A 24,041-nucleotide genomic window follows, 5' to 3' on the forward strand; every position below is an offset into this window, starting at 1 on the left:
AGGTTGTGGTTGATTATTTTTAGTAATATTTCTTCGCCTGTAGTGTTCGTAGTCCTTTCAGGAAAAAGTTCTGTGCAGACCAAACTTAATAGCTCAAAGACTTTTGTTCCCAAGGTGGAGAAATGTTACAGAATGGCACGCTGATTTGCCAAATGTGCTTAATCTTGAAAGGCTAAATTTCTATTAGAATGATAAACAAGTGTTTAAAGAGATACAGTCCAATTTATAAGGGATGATTAAAGAGTTTGAGTATTTTCCTTTTGTGTGGTCAGAAATAGTAATTTTTTTTCTATTTATTCAATTTGCATATGCTAAGTTTGATGTTATTACATTTTATTATCATGCATTTTATTTTGGTAAATGGTAAATTAACTGGTAATTTGGTAAATTAACTTCATTTTTTTGTTTTAAAGATTGATTAAAGTCTAATGACAATCTACTGACTCTTACATTATCCAGTGGATTCATGGGTCAGATTTTACATAACAGTCTGGCTCAGTCTGAATCCTGGAACTGCACAGTTAAATATAGCATACTGGCACTCAAGCCTTGTATTTATGAAAGACAGTTCACTTTGTGAGCTTGTGAAAGGCAGACTTAGGACTGGAGTATTTTGAACATAAGGTTCATTACAGTCATTAAAGCTCATTTCTTCCTAGGGGTCATCATCCAAGAGGTAACAGCTGAATGACCCCCAAATGCCTAAAGAAAGTGGAGATCTGGGGGAAGATAGAGGAGAAAAAAAAGACAAGAGTGCAGAGGAAATGAAACCAAAGAGGAATCAGTATTTTTAGCTGACTTAAATATAGATCAGATTATTATAGGCATTAGTGGAGGTGGAGTGATAGGAATATCCGATGTACTCTAGTGTGATAGGAAAACACAATGTGGTTCTAGTCTGCAGAGAGAGTGTAAAAATGGCATTAGGGTTTTCCATATTCCACATTCATCGTCTGTCTGGGACTTCCATGTGCATTTTTCTCACTATACAAATCAAATGTGGGTTTTTACCTGCCGGCTGAAAGACTGTACATGAGACTGAAAGTTAACTTAAAAAAAAAATGAAAAATGTTCTGATTGAGAACCCTTTAAATAGTGTTTTTAAAGTTTAATTTTTAGAACATTCTATTTCAAAATACTTCAATGTTTTTCTGCTTCCCTGCTGATGTATAAGGACATAAGAACTGCCATACCTGTGGTCAGACCAATGGTATATTTAGCCCAGTATCCTGTCTCTGATAGTGGCCAGTACCAGAGCTTCAGGGGGAGTGTACAGAATGGGGTAGTTGGAGTGACTCATCTCTTGTCTTCCACTCCTGGGTTCTGATAGTCAGAGATTTATAGTCATTCTGCGCACAGGATTACATCCCTGACCATTTTGGCTAATAGCCATTGATGGATCTATCCTTCATGAACTTATCCAGTTCTTTTTTCAACCCCGTTGTACTTTTGGCCTTCACAACATTCCATGGCAAAGAGTTCCATAGGTTAATTATGCATTGTGTGAAAAGTATTTCCTCTTGTTTGTCTTAAACCTGCTACCTATTAATTTCATTGGGTGACTCCCTAGTTCTTGTGTTATGTGAAGGGTTAATAACATTTTCCTATTCACTTTCTCCACTCCAGACATGGTTTTATAAACATCTACCAATCTCCCATTAGTCATCTCCTTTCTAAGCTGAACAGCCCTAATCTTTTTAGGTTCTCATCATAGGGAAGCTGTTCTATGCCCTTGATCAACTTTGTTGTTCATTTCTGAACCTTTTCTCATTCCACCATATCCTTTTTAAAATGGGGTGATGAGACCTGGACACAGTATTCAAGGTTTGGGTTCCCCAAGGATTTATATAGTAGCATTATGATCTTTTCTGTCTTATTTTCTATCTTGTTCTTGATAGTTGCTAACATTCAGTTAGCCTTTTTGACCACTGCTGTACATTGAGCGCAAGTTTTCAGAGAACTATCCATGGGGATTCCAAGATCTCTCTTTTGAGTAGTAACAGCTAATTTAAAGCACATTTTATATGTGTAGTTGGGAAATGAACAGCTAAAGACACAAAAACTAACAGTAAGAATTTTGTTAAGGACATTAGAAGCAGGAAGCCTGCCAAACAGGCAGTAGAGCCACTAGATGACCAAAGTGTTAAAGGAGCACTCAAGGAAGATAAGACCATCGCAGAGAAGCTAACTGAATTCTTTGAATCAGTCTTCTCTGCAGAGGATGTGAAGGAGATACCCACATCAGAGCTATCCTTTCAGGGTGGCAAAACTGAACTACTGTCCCACGCTGATGTGTCCATAGAAGAGGATCTAGAATAAATGGATAAATTAAACAGTAATACGTCACCCAGACCAGATGGTTTCACACAAGAGTTCTGAAGGAACAGAAATATGAAATTGAAGAACTACTAACTGTAGCATGTAACCTACTGCTGAAACAAGCCTCTATACCAGATGACTGGAAGGTGGCTAATGTAATGCCGATTTTTAAGAGAGTTCTAGAGGTAATCCTGGCAATTACAGGCCAGTGAGCCTAACTTCAGTGCTGGGAAAATTGGTAGAAACTATAGTAAAGAACAGAATTATCAGACACATAGTCTCGCCTCCTTGGCTGAGAAGAAACTATCAAATTGTGGCTCACGCCAGGTGGAGTGAATGTCTAACTGGCCTTTAACTCTTTCTTGCCTGTGATGGGGATTCACCCCATCACAGTGTCGCTTCAAACTTCAGATACTGCTGTTTTGCAACAGCATCATAATTTTTCTGAGTAATCACTGCTGTTTTCACATCAGCAAACACACACTCAATATACTCTGTGCAAATTCTTTATTGAAACAATGATCAATTTACAAGCTAGATCACATTTTTGCCACTTTAGCATGAACTGGTTTCTCTTTGTGATTTATGGCTGTGAAAATCTTAGAATTGACAGTTCTTAAAAGCAAAATACAGTAACTATGCTTCTGATCAGCAGAACACATTCATAGGTCTTTTACATTTGTTGTAACATAAAAAAAAGAAAACTTGCAGAATTACTGAAATATAACTTGTAATTTGGAGCAAGCATTTTCTTTGCATCTAAGAAAGTTTAAGCAGTCCCACAAAGTATGATCGATACCAAGGAGACCAACACTTTAAATAGTGATTTGCCAGTATATTCTTGGTAATAACTTTCAAGTCTCTGAATTTACCACTGGGTATTACCGCTTTTTTAAAAATGAGTTATTCTGAATCAGTATGTAGGTAACTTACTTTAGCAAAGCTGGTCAGGAAACCCTGATTATATGTTACAGTACTTTCAGTTCTTGACATATAGGGATGACCATGAAGGGTGTAGCTGCATTAAGAACACAAGATCCCCTTATTTCGTTCTAAAATTGGATTAGTCTGCATGATATGTTTAGAACATAATTTGTCTGAACAGGGACTTTCCGCATTTTGAGTGTTGTATGGTACCAAACACACTGATGCTTAACAAATAATAATAGTGTAAAAAGGTGTGCCTAGGCCAAATTATAGGTAATTTATCACTCCTATTCCTTTTAAGTACTTAAGATGTGTGATGAAACTATCCTGGATATAAATTAAAGTTATGTAATAATGTAAATACTAGAAATATAATTATAGTTCCATCAAAACATTTATACTAGCTATTTCCAAATGTTATTCTTTCATCATATTATGAAACACAGTTCATTTTAGATAGATTATGATTAAATAGGCTAGGAGGAAGAGGTGGAATGAGATCTTCAGACCTTGTTTGCCACATCACTACGGCAAAATGAGTGCTTAAAAGCATTTACTAAACATTATGCTTATAGGTGTAACACAACAGATCCAAAAAGATACTGAAGATTACTCAACCTCTATGAAAACAGAGAGAACATATTTAAAACAGAACTATTACAAACCTACATTTACCCCACATAAAACTATTTTTCATTCAACCAAGTAACACATTAATTATGACCAAACTATTATATGCCCCCAAAAGTTATATTTACCTTTCAAACATTTTTCTGGGTGCATAGAGAAAGAAAGCCTTCAGATTACATTGATTGAACCAGCATCATCTATGAACTTTAAGGTTTAATTGGGTGAAATCCTAGCTCCAGTGTCAAAACTCCCATTGACGTAAATGGGGCCAGAAATTCACTTATTATGCCTCTCTGAGCATCAGATACAAGCAATTTAGCTAAGAATTGGTTCACTGTGCACTTTAAAGCCTGCGCTTCATTATTCACTTTGCATGGTCCAGCCCTTTGAAAAATATGTTAAATTTCCTTGAAGTATAGATTTTATTTTGCTGGAAACCATGGGGTTATTTGGCCTCATACTATTACTGTAATTTATTAATAATTATTATTGAACAGATTGCAGGAGAGCATAGGGGCCTTAATCAGGATCAGAACTCCACTGTGCTAGACACTGTGGCCTGGATCCTCAAGGGACGTAGGCATCACAATGCCTAACATGTAGGTGCCTAAAAAATCACTGGAATCCATAAAGCATGAATCAGAGCCTTGGCTCCCTATACAATGCATGGGGGATATAGGTGCTTGAGAATGGGATCCACAAAAGCCAGCATGCTAGGTGTGAGCTGCCTAAACTAGCCAATGGGAGATACCCATTAGAGGGGTGTGTCTTAGATGTTGAACTTCATGGGGGGCATGGCTTAAGCCTGTACTGGAGGGAGGCACCTATCTCAGCTCGTAATCCACAACTGGGAACCTCTCTCTTGGAGGCAGGTGGCTTAGGTGCCTAAACTGTTTCTTTCAAGAATGTCTGCTGCTTAGCTCCAAACAAAACAACTGGAGGAGGTGGCCTTCATCATAATCCTTAGGCCAGCAGTGGTTAGGGTAAGATGTGGGAGACCAGGGTCAATTCCCACTGCTCCCCGAGGAGAAGGGATTTGAATGGGGTCTCCTACTTCTGTCATGAATGCACTGATAACTAGGCTATAGAGTCATTCCTTCCCCCAGTGGCTTAATTAATATTTAATACAAAGTGGAACAGCTTCAACAAGAGACTGAGACTCCCATTGGAATATCCCATAGCCCACTGAGATGGGAAACCCCTGTTCAAACCCCTTCTCCTCATCAGACACAGGGGGGAACTGAAATGGAATAGGCATTGCTCTGCCCATCGCCACCTCGTTTGAGGATTGCACTGGAGCTTAGGAGTGAGATGGGCGTCCGGATGCCTGCTAGAGCAGCAGTGTACATGCCCAGAGGCAGTAACTTAGGCCTGGTCTACACTGCTGCTTAAGTCAATGTCAGTTACATCTCGCTTCTTGGGGAGGTAGAGTACTGAAGTCGACAGGAGAGTGCTCTGCTATCGACTCATCACGTATTCACCAGATCCGCTAAATTGATGCCGCTGCATTGATTGCAGCAGTGCCGATTTAGCATGCAGTATACACAAGCCCTCAGGCTCTTAAGGAACTTTTACATTAGGACTTTAGGCGCCTACAGGCAAGGTGGATTGATTTAAATCACCAATTTTAATCATGGTTTAAATCACCAAGCAGAAAACCTTGATTTAAATAATTAATGTAAATCATGTTTTGCATTTGTACTTTTTAATTATTTTCCTAAAGAAAGGTTGATTCTCATTAGTTAGTACTATTAAAACATTTTATTTGCAACTAAATATAATCTTTGGTGCTTCTTTTTACTAACCAGTAGGATGTAATATATCTATATATATTTATTTAAACAAGTATATAGCTTAATTTACATTTATTCAGATTCTTAATTTTTAAATATTTTATCATGTTAGAAAATGGTGAATGATGCATCTCTTATTTACCAGATTATTTATTTTTTACTTGTGATGTGTATCAAGCTCTCTTTGGATGGAAACTCAAATTTAATTAAAAGTGCACTAAAACAGCATTTTAACTTTTTTATTAAATAAAACTACCTTAAGAGTGCTGAATACACAGGAAAGTTTATCAAAACATGTTTTGCATTTAAAACTGATTTATTAAACAAAAGAAATATTATCTGTAGTTAATGAATTGAACTGATTGTTTCTAGTCACCATGCCCTTTGAGATTTTAGAACTAGTAGATCTCATTCTCTCACACCTAGTTTTTAATTCTTCAAGTAGGAGAGGGTAAACAAGCTTTCCTGCTTTTTCAACTCCCAATTGGCTTCTTAACTTTGAATGAACTACTCATTGAATTTAACTAGCTGAATAAACTGAAATGAGGAAAATATTCTCTCTGCAATTGCAGAAGAGGCTACTGCTGTCAGAAGCTAGTTTAGTATTTCAACAAACTCTGTTTCCAGTAACTTCCACCAGTTCATGGGTATGGTTTTCTTGAAAACTTGGCAGCAAACATGTATTGCTTAATATTTTTATATTTAAATGGTTTTAATAGCTTATAATAATTTTAGCCTTCAACATAGGTTGTCACTTTCAAATGTATTTTTAAATAGGTTTGGTTTTAAAAAATAAATCTGAATTTAATTTAAATACAAAATATCTAATTTAAATAAGTTTGATTTTTTTGGTTTCAAAATATTGATTTTTTTTTATCCCTTTGCCTCCAGGGTTAGGTGGCAGCTCAGAGGGGATTTTGAAGATGGTAGTGATGCTTAAAACTGGGGGGTTAGGAACCTAAGCCCCTTTGTGGGGCCCATATGACCTCAAGAGATGACACAACCGCAGTCCAGAGTTGCTTACAAACTAGAGGAGTAATCTCTTCCTAAATGTATAGCATTCTGCTATGAAGAACCGTGTGGCTCTTCATGAGAAAATTACTTTCACTGAGCAACAGGCAAGTCATTTTATAGTATGAAACCATTTTTTGCTAAACATTAAACAATTAGGAATATCAATATGTCTCTTTAGTATAAATAATTAAGACAAATTAAAAGAACTCAGTGCACACTTCTACCCTTGCTTTATGTAAAATCTCCTTTTTGTTGCAAGAGCAAATAAGTGATTAAAACAAAAAGGATAAGAACATAAAACAAAAATGTACCTCAGACTGAAGAGCTTACAGTGTGTTTCACTTGATGAGCACTTTCACTCTCACAGGTCATGATAAACATCATTCTAACACACTCCTGTCTCTTCTTCTGCACAGTATGGTTTAGTTTTGTTTCACGTAACTGCAACTAATTATACATTTTGGGCCAAATTTTAAAGAGGCCTTGCCCCGGCATATTTCTGTTTGTGAAAGTGCACATTTAGATGTCAAATTACCTGACTACTGGGTGCAGTCAAATAGCTGGCATTTAAATGGCTATAACTTGCACATACAGTTGATAGCACCCTAAAAAAATTAGTCCAGTTGGGCCTCTTATTTTTTTGTTTCATACCCATTGGCCGTAGAAATGTAAGGAAAGGGACATTTTCGATATTTTACGGGTGGGGGCAGGTGCATATCTTAGCTACTTCAGTGTATCTCAGTGGACTGTAACTGAACTGGGTCCTGAGGATACTCAGCACTCCATTCAGGGCCACCACCACCATTGTTATCCACCTTCTGATGGCTGCAGTTTCAGTGACCTTGTTTGTCCCCAACTATTTATGCGGTGAACATATCTGATCTCCTCCAAGCCAAACACCAGCACTGCTCAAAGTTGTACTAGCTGTGACAGCTGTTGGGAAATGTCTGGGTGGCCCACGCTCACCAATTTCTCAGCAGTCTAAACGAATTCTCTCTCCACAACACTCCGGAGTAATTGACTCCAGGTTATCTCTAACACTTTATCTAATGCATGGTAGCCCTTCTCCAAAGTGAACAGACCATGGTCTGCTCAGCAATTCCAAGTGAAATGTGTATCAGATGATTAAATAACATACTGTTCATCATGCACAAATTCTAGCTTGTAAGTGATCTCGTTCCATGCTCATCCAGTAGTGCATAATATTACAGTACTTCTGAAATAGACACTATCCCCCTTCCCTCCCCCACCCCTGCAGTTCATTAATATCCTAGCATAACTCCATGATCCTAATATTATAGAATCGTAGGACTGGAAGAGACCTCAAGAGGTCTATTAGTCCAGTCTCCAGCTAAGAAAGGACTAAGTCTTCTCTAGACCATCCTGGACAGGTGTTTGGCTAACCTGCTCTTAAAAATCTCCAATGACAGACATATGCCCCACTTGCCATGATTATGAAAGCTATATACAGATGGAGTCACATTTGCTCAGATGTCAGTGAACCCCCTCACCCCAGGAGATCTCAATTTGATGAGGATTTTTTTAAAATAGCAAATCATAACACAGTTTGTGATCATTGTCCATTTTTATGCACTGAGGTGACCATTATGACTTAATAGCAAGTACACCTCTACCCCGATATAACGCTGTCCTTGGGAGCCAAAAAATCTTACCGCGTTATAGGTGAAATTAAGTTATATCGAACTTGCTTTGATCCGCTGGAGTGCGCCGCCCCGCCCCCCCGGAGCACTGCTTTACCGCGTTATATCCGAATTCGTGTCATAACAGGTCGCGTTATATCAGGGTAGAGGTGTATTTGACTAATTTTTAACTCATTGCTGGATTAAAAAGATTATGATTATGAATGCACTTGTTTTTGTTCATCAGGAAATTACACTGCAGAAAAAGGAAATCCTGATAAACAAGGATCTTTTACTACTTCAGCCTCACCTGCAACAAATTACTGGAGTGTACAATACTTTTACTGAATCTACACTCCTGACAGGTTATATAAAGTCACCTGGTTCCATTTACTTCTACCATGTAAGCAAAACAAGACAATAAATTTTGGACACCCATAGTCCTTCTTGATATAAACTTCTGGTAAAGTCAACAGATGGTTAAATATATGAAAAAAATCTAATCCGCGTTTGTACTGTAGCCTTCTGGCAGAAATAAAGTGCTTTCTTTTCTGTAGAAACAAATACATTGTATATCATCTGTATGAATGAACACTTATTGGCTTCTTCAGTCTAAGGGGTAGGGAAACCTATTTCCCCACTGTCTAAACATAAATAAAATGGTCTCAAATGAAAAAGACACATTTAACCTTCTTTAATAGCCCTCTAATTCACAATGCAGCTTGGCAAAGATGCTTGGTAAATGGGATCTAACTAGGATTTTATTTGGCTACTGAAATCCTGCCTCCTGGGCAATGTTTCAAATTCATGGGAACAGTTTCACAAAAATGCAGCAGATGGAAGAGAGGAAGCGGAAGGAGAAAAATGAAGAACAGTTTTATGTTTAGTAAATCTAAGTGTCTTTAACACTACAAATGACTTCCAGGAGGTCACTGAAGTTGACAACAACCTAGAATCAGAGGGGTAGCCGTGTTAGTCTGAATCTGTAAAAAGCAACAGAGGGTCCTGTGGCACCTTTGAGACTAACAGAAGTACTGGGAGCATAAGCTTTCGTGGGTAAGAACCTCACTTCTTCAGATGCAAGTGAAGAAGTGAGGTTCTTACCTCACTTCTTCAGATGCATCTGAAGAAGTGAGGTTCTTACCCACGAAAGCTTATGCTCCCAGTACTTCTGTTAGTCTCAAAGGTGCCACAGGACCCTCTGTTGCTTTTAACAACCTAGAAATTACTGAGGTAAATGTTTCTGAAAAAAACTCCTAAACCAAAAAGAGCAATTAGTATTAATATAATAGTAATTACTCTGTCATACATCATAGTAAAATTAACTCAAAGAAGAAAATATCAAATAATCCACATGCATGCTTTTGCTATGCTCCAGGTAAGGCTTAGCGGCAAGTATAATATCTATTTTTAAAGGAGCTCCACCTGATTTTCTTGCTATGCATAGATTCACAGAATAATCATCATACATGGCTTTCATAAATAAAACATGTATTTTTGTCAGTTGCCAATGCTATATCATTGGAGTTTAGTTCAGTAGAAGGCTCAGGAATTGGGTCAGTAGGAGATGCTGGTGTTTGAGGAATCTCTTCTTCCTTAATTTCTAATTGCACACTGTCTTGTGACTGGTCATCTATACAGTCCTTTTTGGACAGCTGATGAACTGACACTTTTATCGCAATCTGCTGTGGTGGTTCATGCAGTGATGATGCCTCAGAGTCAGCTGTGGGAGAGTCGCTGCGCTTTAGTGCATTAGGAATCATAAACATATCATCTCCATCAGTAGTCTCCTGGCCTTCTGCTGCTTGTCGTACAAAGTTCTGTCCCTGTTCTTCCAAGCCAACCACCTCCATGATTTCTTCCATTATAGTCCTGCAGTTCATGATGAGAGGTGGTAGAGGAACACTTCGGGCAAGTTCCTCAATGTAGCGAGCAAATTCCATGGTTTTGAACTGGGTTACTTTGGCAAGCTCAAGAGTTTTGGCTGAGGTAATGATTGGGATACGCTTAGCAATCTCAAAGGCTTTTTGTAGTTTCTCTGCTCCTTCTGTTCTGAAAAACTCATTGATGGCTTTCTCAGTTTTCTTCAGATGGCTGCTCATCATACACAGCCTGGTAATGTTCAAGATCATAACAATGGTAAAAGCTACGAGGCAGACAATCATGTAATAGATCCCCATATCTCCGGAGGTAAAGACGACCCTCAGAGTCACAGTATTATTCACAGTGCCATAGATGTTAGAAGCAACACATGTGTATTTACCTCTATCGTCAAAAGACACGCTGGTAATGTTCAGTAGCCCATTGTCAAGAAACCACCATTTTCCTGCAGGAAAGATATAGAAGAATTCAGTCCAAAACATTTGTTCATATGGGGAGTATCACATTTTAATCATCAGTTTTGTCATACTGGCTCCAGAATTTAGAAAAATGGCAACAACGTAGACTATACTAGAGTGAATCACTTGTCGACACAAAAACATGTCTGCTTTTAGGATCCCACCACAATACAATTTCCGCTATTGTGAAGATCACTGATTATACACAGGTCACATTTTAAAAATGTTTCGCTATCCACAATAAACTATATTGTATATCTATCATAGTCAAACAAGTTAAAAACCTAATTACCTACTGCGGACAGCATCCCAAACTCATGCAGTACTTCATAAAATGCTGAATTTTAATGAATAATAGAAGTTTGAGATAGAAGACCTGATAAGTCACCTAGATCATTGTTGAATTCAATGAAGATTGTAAATTTTCTGGTGTTTTGTTATAGTATCTCCTATCATCTTGTTACTGTTAACTTTACAACACACCCAAAAGTATGCTAGGGATCTTACAGTGCAGAAAAAATATGCAAGGCGCTTACAATCTAATTTTAAACATGACATGACAAAGGAAGTGACAAGACAGCAGGGGTATGACAACAGAGGAAAGAGCAGGGCCACACCAATAAGATCAGGCTGTTGCTCAGTAAAATCTTGTGCACATGTTGGTGGATTTTTTTTTTATCTGAAGAGGTTTATTGGGAGCAATCTTTACTGATTTATGCAACGTTATTGATACATTTGATCATTACATTCTACTGCAAGGGTTAGAAGTGCAAATTTTTCATGCTTTGACCCTACCATGGGTGACTGATTATCATCAAATTGAGCTCAAATAACTTAATTTAAAAATCTAAATCTGCTCCTATTTCTGCTCATCCTAATATTATAAGGATATTGACTTAGCTCCTCTTCCCTCCCCACTCCCCCAATTAAATAGCTAGGTTTCATCTTTAAGTGACAAACACCACTATTTTTTAGACCCTAGGGAGATATGTATGCCCTATTCAGTTGGTTTGTAGTGTGGGTTTGATAAATTGAAAGACTGGCTTAAAAGAGGATGTTCACCATGGGTGTGGAGGGCTGGTTTAAGGTCCTGCATCACTTAAACTCTGCAGTAAATTCCAGAGTATGGACAGGGAGTAGAGCACAAATGGACAGTGTAGCTTTACTAATTCTGGATGTTTCTGTGTCTCCCTGAATACCACACAGTGGCTCTCCATGCTTAACAACAGCACAAGGGTGGCTAAAGGCAGGGGCACAGGATCTGCAATTACAGAGAGAAAGTGGCACAGACACAACAGCAGTGGCAATGCCTGCACTGACAACCTCACCTCTTGATGTGGGGTATGTGTGTGCGTGCATGTGTATTTAATTCTCTCCCCCTCCGATTTCATCTTCTCTCTCCATGGAGATTTGTTTGTTTGTTTAAAAGCTTCTTTTAGTTCTTGGATTCTTAGTCTTATGCTATGGAAGCATATTATGTGTAATTTGAAATTAATCAGACAAGCCAGCTTCAATTTGGAATATTAGTGGCTTTCCTCTTTTTGAAAATTATTCTAACTCAAAATATGGCTCATCCTAAAGGTTTCATAGTTAGTTTGCACATTTATCCTCAGTGAAAATCTATGCATAAGCCTACTTAACATTTTTGGAGTTCCTAATTATTTTTCAACCAACATTATTAGTTCTGCACTCTTATTCTTATGGATTTGCAATGTCTGAAAACTCCCAATACTAATCAAAGTGTGTAATGATGAGCAGGTGGGTAAGTCTTTGCAGTACCAGGACCTCACCCTCCAAACATTGTAAGCTCGTCAGAATTTTCCATGTCTACAGGTTTTACTTTGTACATAACATTATGGAATGAAGAAGTTCTAGACATGCTGTGTACTAAGCCACAGTATAAATAATAAAATACACTATGGCAGATTAAAATAAAAGGGAAACAAAACAAAAATGTTAAAGTACAGTTATGTTCATAGCGACCATATATATAAATTCCCTAGTACATTAGAAAGTTAGTTATTAGTAATAAGAAGTGTGGAACTTTGTAGTTAATATGTAGCGGGGGTAGCCGTGTTAGTCTGTATCTACAAAAACAACAAGGAGTCTGGTGGCACCTTAAAAACTAAAAGATTTATTTGGGCATAAGCTTTTGTGGGTAAAAACCTCACTTCTTCAGATGCATAGAGTGAAAGTTACAGATGCAGGCATTATATACTGACACATGGAGAGCAGGGAGTTACTTCGCAAGTGGAGAACCAGTGTTGACAGGGCCAATTCAATCAGGGTGGATGTAGTCCACTCCCAATAATAGATGAGGAGGTGTCAATTCCAGGAGAGGAAAAGCTGTTTCTGTAATGAGCCAGCCACCCCCAGTCCCTATTCAAGCCCAGATTAATGGTGTTAAATTTGCAAATGAATTTTAGTTCTGCTGTTTCTCTTTGAAGTCTGTTTCTGAAGTTTTTTTGTTCAATGATAGTGACTTTTAAATCTGTAATAGAATGACCAGGGAGATTGAAGTGTTCATTTACTGACTTTTGTATGTTACCATTCCTGATGACCGATTTGTGTAAATGGAATTGACACCTCCTCATCTATTATTGGGAGTGGACTACATCCACCCTGATTGAATTGGCCCTGTCAGCACTGGTTCTCCACTTGCAAAGTAACTCCCTGCTCTCCATGTGTCAGTATATAATACCTGCATCTGTAACTTTCACTCTATGCATCTGAAGAAGTGAGGTTTTTACCCACAAAAGCTTATGCCCAAATAAATCTGTTAGTCTTTAAGGTGCCACCAGACTCCTTGTTGTTTTGGTAGTTAATGTACTTTTTAGATTAATTTAGTATTCTAACAATGTTATAATAAATGTATAATTAGTTAAATAATCTTAACTATGATCTGATTCTGCCACCTTTATTTACATTGAGTACCTTACTATGTAAGTAGCCCAGCTGATTACAAGGAGACAACTTACAGAGTAGGGTGTCAGAACTGAGCCCTAAAGTTTTTTTGTCTGACCATATAAAATATTTTAGGCTGGGGTGTGGAATTCTCTATATTATTATATCCAAAAACCACTACATTAAAAGAATGCTAAGACTGTGAAGTAAAGCAAGAATAGATGGTATTATTATCCCATTTTGATGCTTGGGAACTGAGGTCCTGTTGAAAAAAAGCGGCATGTGGCCATGTAATTAAAGACTGTATCATAATGCATACACATTAAGTTTGCACATGCAATTTTAATTCTGGCATTTCCTAACTTTTGAGTGTCTGGCTTTGCAACCTTAACATTCTTTGAACACAGGGTTTTTGGGGTTTTTTTTTTTGCATGTGTCTCATTTCCTAAGTTTTTAAAAAGCAAATTTCTAAAACAGAAATTCCATCATGTGGCATTATACTGACCACCATATAGACTGACCCATTATACTGCTTGGTCATCAGCAGGGTTGAAACCTGTAGATCCACCGCACAGACCTCTGCCACTTGAACTAATGAAGCAACTGATAGCAGCTGTAGGTTTTCAGTCTCTATATGCGCTAGCACTAAAGGGAGATGGGACATAAACTCTGCCAGTGGATTTTTGCTGACAACAAAGGAAAGGCCAGATGCAGGAATTGCGAGATGGTGAGGAATGGTGACTTGTTCTGGAGGGCAGTGTGTACTAGTGGTCACAGACCCATCGACCCATTCCCCATAAACTTGACTCCTTCTATCCTGTCTCCTCTAATCTGTCCATGTCTCAGTCCTGTCTCTTTCCCACCCTGGTATCATTATCCCAGTCCCATTCTTTCACCTTGCCAGGCCCGTCTCTGCTCTTCAGGCTTCTAATCCCAAGTCTGTCTCCTTACCCAGCCACTTCCAGTTCTCCCCCCGCATCCTGGCTCCTCAACACATCTGTTTCCCTTCCCTCCCCAGCCCAACTCCCCCCCTCATTCCCAGTCTCTGTCTACTTGCCCAGCTGGTCCCCATCTACCCCCATTCCTGATGTGATCTCAGTTTCCCCCTCCCTGGCTCCTAAGCTTCTTGGCTCCCCGTCTCCTTGCCTATCCCAACTCCCATTTTCTTTTTTCCTCTACCGCTCCCCCCTTACCAGCATCTAAGCTCATCCCCCCAATACTCTCCAAGCGCCTTGTCACGATCTATTTCCACCAGCACCTCACCCCCTTATCCAGCTCTTGTCCCCTGTACATTTGAATCAGGCAACTTCCTTCTCTTGAACATCATGAAGATCACTGAGAGCCTAGGAGAGACAGTTTCGCTTGCAGTTCCAATGTCTGGTCCTGGTCCTACCCATAGCAACACAGAGCTGCAACTGCAGGGAAAGTCAACTGTGAGCTAGAGCATGTCCAATGAGAACACAATCTTTGGAAGAATTTAGCTCCGAAGTGCTAGCAAATCTCTACCAAGCATGTGTGAACTGCAATGTTTTTTTTTCCAATAGCTTACAATGAGGCCAAATTTAACATGGATAAGACAACACATCTTTCTTTAACCTCATCCTTGGAAACAGCCAAACTGGTTTTGCTGATTTTTTTTTTTTTTTTAAGAAAATTTCAGTCTGAGGCAGACACCCAGCATGGAAAATTTCAGCCCAAATGGTAATAGTTTGGCAAAGTTATAAGCAACTAAAAATAGGGTCTTATAAAAGGAAGTGTCAGGCAACCTTCATAATAGGTGGCCCCACTTATAATATAGTGTAATATATAAAGCATTGGTATTGCTAATCCTCTTCTTAATCAGTAGGATCTTTATTCATTGTAAAATCACAAAATGGCTTGCTGATGTATTCCTGCTGCAGCTGTTACAAATGACATAATTGCATTTAGACAGTGTCTGGTTTTGTGCCAAAAGATTCTGGCAGAAAGCACAAGCCTGCTGAGAAACAAAGACTATTCTGGGTGTAGAGAAGGTACTGGTGTTGGCACACAGGTTTTTGCTGCCGTCAACAAACTGGAAAATTATGCAACCTTTAAAGTTCTCAGTTGGGCATACAGAGCGACAGTGCAGAGAGCCTACATTTGGCCCTATGTACCACTTAAGTCTGATATTTAAAGGCTTAAATGGGTCTTAAGTGGTGCACAGGGTCCTGCATGAATTCTCTGCATTGGCTGAGTTATACTCACAGTGAACATTCATTTTGCTCCCTTAGGCAACCACTTGTTTTAACCTTGGGAAGGAGGGATAGCTCAGTGGTTTGAGCATGGGCTTGCTAAACCCAGGGTTGTGAGTTCAATCCTTGAGGGGGCCATTTAGGCATCTGGGGCAAAAATCTGTCTGGGGATTGGTCCTGCTTTGAGCAGGGGGTTGGACTAGATGACCTCCTGAGGTTCCTTCCAACCCTGATATTCTATGATTCTAAGTACTAATAGCAGTTAAGCCAAACCATGTGGATTCCAAGCACAAATTGTCCATAACACAGTATTTTTTGGTTGTTTATTATTTTCGCCCCTTTCATTGCCCACACTGTTGTGTAGAGCTTTTCCTGTTGCATGAGAACAATTCAGCACTACATTTTAAATATTGTAATACACACACTAGGGAAAAAGCTTGTGTTAGGAAACACCCATTATAGGAGGAGATGGTATGTTTCCTCCTGGACAAACAACTTGTAATACTGGAAATTTAAGCTGAAGTGATATAATGCCTTAATATTATCCCTGCAATTTACAGTGCTTTGTTCTGTACTATTTCTGAGAGAGCTCCAGTAAAAGCTCTCCAAAGCACTAATTACAATATGCTGCCTTATCTCCTACACACTATGCTTGAAGCTCAGTCAGTTCCTTTCTGTACCCATATGGATAAATATGTTAGTACAAGACACACTACAGAAAGCTGTTACAGAAACATTATGCTGTGGTGCACACAGCTGGGTCAATCATTGCATCATATCAGGGTTTTCTCTCAGGTCAGCTATTGATAAGACAAGTCATCCTGCATTTAATGTGAATAACTCAAAATCTTATTTCATTATGATTTGTTTAATGTGGTCAGCATGAAACTATTACATGGACAATATGGCTCTTCATAAAACTACAACAACCTTACTTGTATCTTAAAGGAATAATGTGTACTTACATTTATCCCCAAATTTAAATGTCATAAAGATAAGTATATGTAATACGAAGGTCCCAAAGGACCTGGCAAAGGACTTAAGCATGTACTTATCATTAAGGCTACGTTTTAGTCACGGGTATTTTTAGTAAAAGTCATGGACAGGTCATGGGCAGTAAACAAAAATTCAAGGCCCACGACCTGTCCATGACTTTTACTATAAACCCCTGACTAAAACTTGGGGGTGGGTGGGGGTGGCTCAGGGAGACATTGGGGGGGTGCACCATGGGTGCTCGGGGCAGGAGATGTGGCCAGGGGGGCCCTGGTTGTGTGGGAGGGGGGTGCGGCTCAGGGGGGGCACCGCAGGTGCTGGGGGGGTGCGTGTGGCAGGGCTGGGGCAGACTTCCTACCTGATTCCTGGGAAGCGGCGTTCTCCAGCTCCTAGCTCCACGTGCGGCCTCCACTCTGCCCCAAGCCCCATTTTTGCAGCTCCCATTGGCTGGGACCCATGGCCAATGGGAGCTGTGGGGGCGGAGCCTGCAGGCCGAGGCAGAGCATGGAGCTAGGAGCGGAGGGAGGGGAGTTCCTGTTGCCCTTCTGGGGAGCCGCCCCCCCCCCCCCAGCTGAGCTCCGTCCCGCACCCCAACCCTCAGCCCTGAGCTTCCCCACACCTAAACTCCTGCGGCTGGGGAATGGGGGGGCCCAAGACTACCCCAGCAGTGGTTGGTGCAACTGGCCCAGGGGCTGCCCAAGCTGCTCAGGAGGCTCCTGGGCCATCCGTACGGGCTGCTGCAGAAATCACAGAGATCACGAAATCCGTGACCTCCGTAACAAACACAGAGCCTTACTTATTATCATTAAGCATATGAGTAGTCTTAGTGCAACTTGCAGTGATTGGAAAGACTCCACTCCCAATGTCCCGTAGGACTTTTCTTTTGTCCCAGGATCACTGGAATGCAGTGTGCTCTGGCCATACCTTCTCCTGTCCCCTGATACTCTCACTGTGGCAGGAGTGGGGTCAGGCAAAGGTGGCAGAGAGGTGGCTATGTTTCTGTACTTTCATGCCACCCAAGGATTCCTATATGGAAAGGGAATCCCTACCTAGCTCTTAAGCCAATTTTGTATCCTCTCTTTGCCACCAGAGCAGAGCAAAGGGAACGGAGTGGTGACTAGGATCCAAACCCAAATTTGCTGATGAAAAGAATCCTTTCCTTTTTGTTTCTATATTATCTCTTCAGCTTTTTTGTTTCCTGCTGTGTGTGGCCACAAAAAAAAAAAAAAACAAACCAAAAAACATTAAAATCTGTAATTGTTTTCTCGCAGAATGTATACAAATGAATTTACAGCTGCCATGACCCCAGGAGACTGCCATTTTTTCATACCTCCTCACAGGAAAGCATAAACACAATAAGGTTGTTACGTTTACACACATGTGTCTATATATAATAATAAAGTCCATTATAAACAAAGTGTGGATGCCAAGATCCTTGTTAGATTGTAAGAAATTAATCAGAGCATAAAAGCCTTACCACTGTTCTCTTCTTCCTTCAGCAAACAACCATTGGAATTGTACCATTTGTAGTGTGGAGCAGGATTTCCTTGGACATTGCAGTCAATCAAGGCACTATTCCCTTCCTTGACTGTAATATGATCAACTATGGAGATAATCACAGGTACAGCTCCCAAGTTCATGTCAGTGTGATTTAAAGTGCTACTAGTCACATCCTCAGCAGCTGTCAAAGCTGCTAATAAGATGAAAAGGCGTATGGTAGGCAAGAAGTTCAAAAAGTGGTGGCTGTTCAGCACGTTCATCTTTCTTCAGTAGTCTGTTCAGAAGAGAGCTGGGATAGGAAATTGTCTGTTGAATGCAGCCTTCTAACCTGAGCAAATCACAGGAAAGTTTTACCTTGATCCATGAAAATTTACATTTAAGAAAAAAAAATCCTATAAAATAAACAATTTTTTAAAAATGAGACATAAATATTCCATTACAAAAGTTCTGTTTAAAATAATGAGATAACCATGAATGCATGTGACACACATCATTTTAGTGTCTTACCCAAAGACTAATGTTATCACCATCCCCATTCTTACTGGAAAAAGATGCATACATTTTCCCAAGAATAGCACTGCTAAAAGTGACAAGTGGAGGAGGAGGATTTATCACCTGGACACATAGCAGCAATTTAGCTGCAGCAGCAGTTGCAGTTTTAGTCTGAAGATTCTACATACAAACTAATCCTAAGCAATCATATAAACTGGAAAAGCAAAAGCCTTGTCACATTAATGTTGCCATTATTGGTTCTATCATAAAAACATAAGAAAAGCCATACTGGGTCAGACCAATGATCTATCTAGTCCAGGATTCTATCTTCCGACATAACCTAATGCCAGATGCTTCAGAGGAAATGAACACAACAGGACAATTATCAAGTGATCCATCCCCTGTTGTCCAGTCCCAGCTTCTAGAAGTCAGAGGTTTTGGGACACCTGGAGCATGGAGACACCTGACCATCTTGGCTAATAGCCAATAGTTGCAGAGGTGCTGGAACTAGCGGTGCAGGGGGTACTGCTGCATCCCCTGGCTTGAAGTGGTTTCTATTCTATATAGGGTTTACAGTTTGGTTAAATGGCTCTCAGAACCCCCACTATAAAAATTATTCCAGCATTCCTGTATCCTACATTAACTTATCTAATTCTTTTTTGAACCCAGTTATACTTTTGGCCTCCACAACATCCTCTGGCAATGAGTTCCACAGGCTGATTGTGTGTTTTGTGAAAAAGTACTGCCTTATGTTTGTTTTAAACCTGCTGCTTATTTTCATTGGGTGACCCTGGGTTCTTGTGTTATTTGAAGGGGTAAATAACACTTCCTTATTCGTTTTATTCACAACATTCATGATTTTATAGACCTCTCTTATAATCCTCCTTAGTCGTCTGTTTTCTGAGCTGAACAGTGACAGTCTTTTTAATCTCTCCTCACATGGAAGCTGTTCCATATCCCTAATCATTTTTGTTATCCTTCTCTATATCTATTCCAATTCTAATATATCTTTTTCGAGATGGGGTGACCAGATGTGCATATAGTATTCAAGGTGTGGGTGTACCACAGATTTATATAGTGGTATGAAGATATTTTCTGTCTTATTATCTATCCTGGCTCCTAACATTATGTTAGCTTTTTTTGACTGCCACTGCACACTGAGCAGATGTTTTCAGAGAACTATCCACGATGACTCCAAGAAAGTGGCCCCATCATTTTGTATGTATAATAGGGGATTATGTTTTCCAATGTGCATTACTTTGCATTTATCAACACTGAATTTCATCTACCATTTTGTTACTCGGTCACCCAGTCTTGTGAGATCCCATAGTAACTCTTCACAGACAGCTTTGGGCTAAACTATCTGGAGTAATTTTGTATCATCTGCAAATTTTGACCCCTCACTGTTCACCCAGTTTTCCAGATCATTTATGAATATGCTGAACAGCACTGGTCCCACTCCAGATCCTTGGGGTACCCCGTTGTTTATCTCTCTTCATTGTGAGAACTGACCATTTATTCAGATCCTTTGTTTCCTATCTTTTAACCAGTTACGGATCCGTGAGAGGACCTTCCCTTATATCACGACTGCTTATCGTTTGCTTGAGAGCCTTTGGTGAGGGACCTTGTCTAAACCTTTTTGAAAGTCCAAGTACCCTATATTGACTGAATCACACTTGTCCACGTTTGTTGACAACCTTAAAGAATTCTAATACATTGATGAGGCATGACTTCCATTTATAAGAGCAGGGCCGCCCAGAGGATTCAGGGGCCTGGGGTCTTCGGCAGCGGGGGCCCGGGCCCCGCGAGAGTTTTCCGGGGCCCCCGGAGCGAGTGAAGGACCCCGCTCCAGCGGCCCCGAAAAACTCTCGTGGGGGCCCCTGTGGGACCCGGGGCAAATTGACCCACTTGCTCCCCCCACCCCCCCCCAGGCGGCCCTGTATAAGAGCCATGTTCACTCTTTCCCAACATATTGTATTTATCTCTGTGTGTGATAATTTTGTTCTTTACTATAGTTTTAATCAATTTACCTGGTACTGAAGTTAGGCTTACCGGCCTGTAATTGCCAGCATTGCCTCTGCAGCCTTTTTAAAAACCTGGTGTTACATTAGCTACCCTCCAGTCATCTGGTACAGAGGCTCATTTAACCAATAGGTTACATACCACAGTTACTAGTTCTGCAATTTTATATCTGAGTTCCTTCAGAATTCTTGGGTGAATACCACCTGGTCCTGGTGACTTATTACTGTTTACTTTATCAATTTGTTCCAAAGCCTCCTCTATTGCACCTCAATCTGGGACAGTTCCTCACATATGTCACCTAAAAAAAATGGTTCAGATATGGAGATCTTCCCCCATCCTCTGCAGTGAAAACCAATGTAAAGAACTCATTTCGATTCTCTGCACCCATCTTGTCTTCCTTGAGTGCTTGTTTAGCACCTTGATTGTCTAGTAGTCCCACTGATTGTTTGGCAGATTTCCTGCTTCTGATATACTTAAAAACATATTTCCTGCTAGTTTTTGTGTCCTTAGCTCTTCAAATTCTTTCTTGGCCTGCCTTATTATACTTTTACACCGGACTTGGCAGAATTTATGCTCCTTTCTATTTTGAACACTAGGATCTAACTTTCAATTTTTAAAGGATGCCTTTTTGCCGCTAAGTGCCTGTTTTACTCTGCTGTTTAGCCATGGTGGCATTTTTTTGGTCCTCTGTTTTCTTTAATTCAGATTATACATTTAGTTTGAGCCTCTATTATGGTGTTTTTAATATTTATTATGGTGTTTCCATGCAGTTTGCAGGCATGTCACTCTTGTGACTGTTCCTTTTAATATCCGTTTAACTATCTTCCTAGTTTTTGTGTAGTTCCCCTTGTAATTAAATGCTACTGTAGTGGGTTTCTTTGGCATTCCCCCCCCCACAAGGATGTTAAATTTAATCACATGATGGTCGCTATTATCAAGTGGTTCTGCTATATTCACCTCTTGGATCAGATCCTGTGCTCCACTTAGGACTAAATCAAGAATTGTGTTTCCCTTTGTGGGTTTCAGGACAAGCTGCGCTCCAAAAAGCAGTCATTTATGGTACCTAGAAAATTTCTCTCTGCATCCCTTCCTGAGGTGATGATATACCAAGTCAATATGAGGATAGCTGAAATCCCCCATTATTATTATGTTTTCTGCCTTTGCAGCCTTTCTAATCTCCCTGAGCATTTCCCAATCACCATCATCATCATCCTGATCAGGTGGTTGGTAGTATATTCCTACTGCTATACTCTTATTGTTCAAGCATGGAATTTCTATCCATAGAGATTCTATAGTAAAGTTTGATTCATTTCAGATGTTTACTTTATTTGATGCTGTGCTTTCGTTTCATATATAGTGCCACTCCCTCACCAGCACAACCTACTCTGTCATTGTATTTTGTACCCTCGAGTTACCATGTCCCATTGATTATGCTCATTCCACCAAATTTCCATGATGCCTATTATATCAACAGCCTCATATAATGCCAGGCACTCCAGTTCACCCATCTTAGTATTTAGATGCTAGCATTTGTATACAAGCACTTGTACATTTTGTCAATATTCATTTGCTTGCCTTCATGTTTATATTTAAATGGGACTCTTTCAAGTTTGATTGTTCCTCACTAGCTCATACTTGTACTTTACCAACTTCTTTCCTATCTTCTTTACCATGATATAGACTTTCTTCCTTAATAAATGCATCCTTGAGGGATGTTTCTGTCTGAACCATATGCTCCCCTGTACCTGTCTGCTTTTCCCCAGCCCTTAGTTTAAAAATCCTCTACAACCTTTTTAATGTTACACACCAGCAGTCTGGTTCCATTTTGGTTTAGGTAGAACCATCTTTCCTGTATTGGCGCCTCCTTTCCCAAAAGTTTCCCCAGTTCCTAACAAACCTAAAACCCTCCTCCCCACACCATCATCTCATCCACATATATAGAACCTGCAGTTCTGCATGTCTTTCTGGAATTGGAAGCATTTCAGAGAATGCTACCATTGAGGTATTGGACTTTAATCTCTTATCTAGGAGGCTAAATTTGGCCTCCAGGGCCTCTCTCCAACCTTTCCTTATGTCACTGGTACTTACATTTACCAGGACCACTGACTCCTCTCCAGCACAACAGATAAGTCTGTCTAGATGTCTCATGAGATCTGCAACCTTTGCACCTGCAAGGCAATTTACCATGTGGCTTTCCCAGTGATCACAAACTCAACTATCCAATCCTGCTTTACTATCATCTGGTTCTTCCTAGTACCTGTGAGAGAGGTATCTTCAGTGAGAGAGGATACCATGCCATCATCCTTCAACCGCACTTGCATAAACAGTCCTCTTTAAGTCAACAGCTTAAGTAAGGACTACTTACATAAGGGTTGTAGGATCTGGTTTTTATTTCTTTAACACATGCAATTGTGCCTACATACCACAGCACGCATGGTAAAGCATCTTGGATTATTCACTTTGCTGAGGCTACTGCCAGACTTTAAATTCTGTATGAATGGTGGAGTTTATCCAAGCTGGAGGAATATACTTAAAATATAATATTTCAGAAACACATTTAACTTAGTTTTTATTAAGTTAAATTTAAAAAGGAAAAATATCCACTAGAGATGTAATTCTTGCTACGGCTTCTTTGGGCACTACCATCCCTTGAGTACTGTCCTATAAAGTGGCTGGAGTTTCTGCAGATAAGGTGGGGTTTTCAAAAGCACTCAATATTGGTCTAACTATGCTCGCAGTGAAGTGAGTGGGAGTTTTACCATGGATTTTGATAGGTGTAGAGTTAGTCCAAAGCTGAGCAGTTCTGAAAATCCCACCCATAGGCTGGTGTAAGGAATACAGACACCACAATATGGTTTAACATTAACTATAGAGGGTCAACTGATAAGTTTCAAAAGATTAGCCATTCAAATTCAACAAAACTTAGTTCATTAGCAGAAATAAACTATTCTAACTGAGATCTAAATATAGAGAACTGCAAACATCTAATTAATTTCCAAGTCTCCATTTTCCCTTGCAAAGTAGTTTGATTTTATTTAAGGATTTTGGTTAACAATGGAAATCACTGTGGCATCTAAGCAAGGATAAAATATGACAGCTGGCAAAACTAGGTCAGTTCCATATGTTAAGGGAGCAATAAAATTAAAAAGGCCTCTTTTTCTCTATTCTAAACTGAATTTGTCCTTCCCTGGCAATACTCAACTGAGTTTTTTCCTCATCTCTACAACCCGGAACAATTAACTTGATTACACACAA

The 24,041-nt window shown here is 39.7% G+C and overlaps 1 protein-coding gene across 5 annotated transcripts in view; it reads right to left on the reverse strand.

Moving 5' to 3' along the window:
• Nucleotides 1–2,811: 2,811 nt before the first annotated feature.
• Nucleotides 2,812–24,041, reverse strand: part of MFAP3L (microfibril associated protein 3 like) — a 34,316-nt gene continuing 13,086 nt past the window's right edge. For 3 of the 5 annotated variants that reach the window (XM_008174599.4, XM_042842100.2, XM_005309721.5), the window contains 2 exons: nucleotides 18,250–18,600; nucleotides 9,593–10,649 (listed from right to left, as the gene is read on the reverse strand). In XM_008174599.4, coding sequence (XP_008172821.2) covers nucleotides 9,787–10,649; nucleotides 18,250–18,532 — 1,146 coding nt within the window. In that variant the 5' untranslated portion in view covers nucleotides 18,533–18,600 and the 3' untranslated portion in view covers nucleotides 9,593–9,786. Of the gene's footprint in view, nucleotides 10,650–18,249; nucleotides 18,665–24,041 lie in introns of all 5 variants that reach the window. The other 2 variants (XM_005309720.5, XM_042842098.2) reach the window with 2 other exon arrangements.

This window comes from Chrysemys picta, chromosome 5 (assembly GCF_011386835.1).
Source record: "Chrysemys picta bellii isolate R12L10 chromosome 5, ASM1138683v2, whole genome shotgun sequence".
Taxonomy (NCBI): Eukaryota; Metazoa; Chordata; order Testudines; family Emydidae; genus Chrysemys; species Chrysemys picta.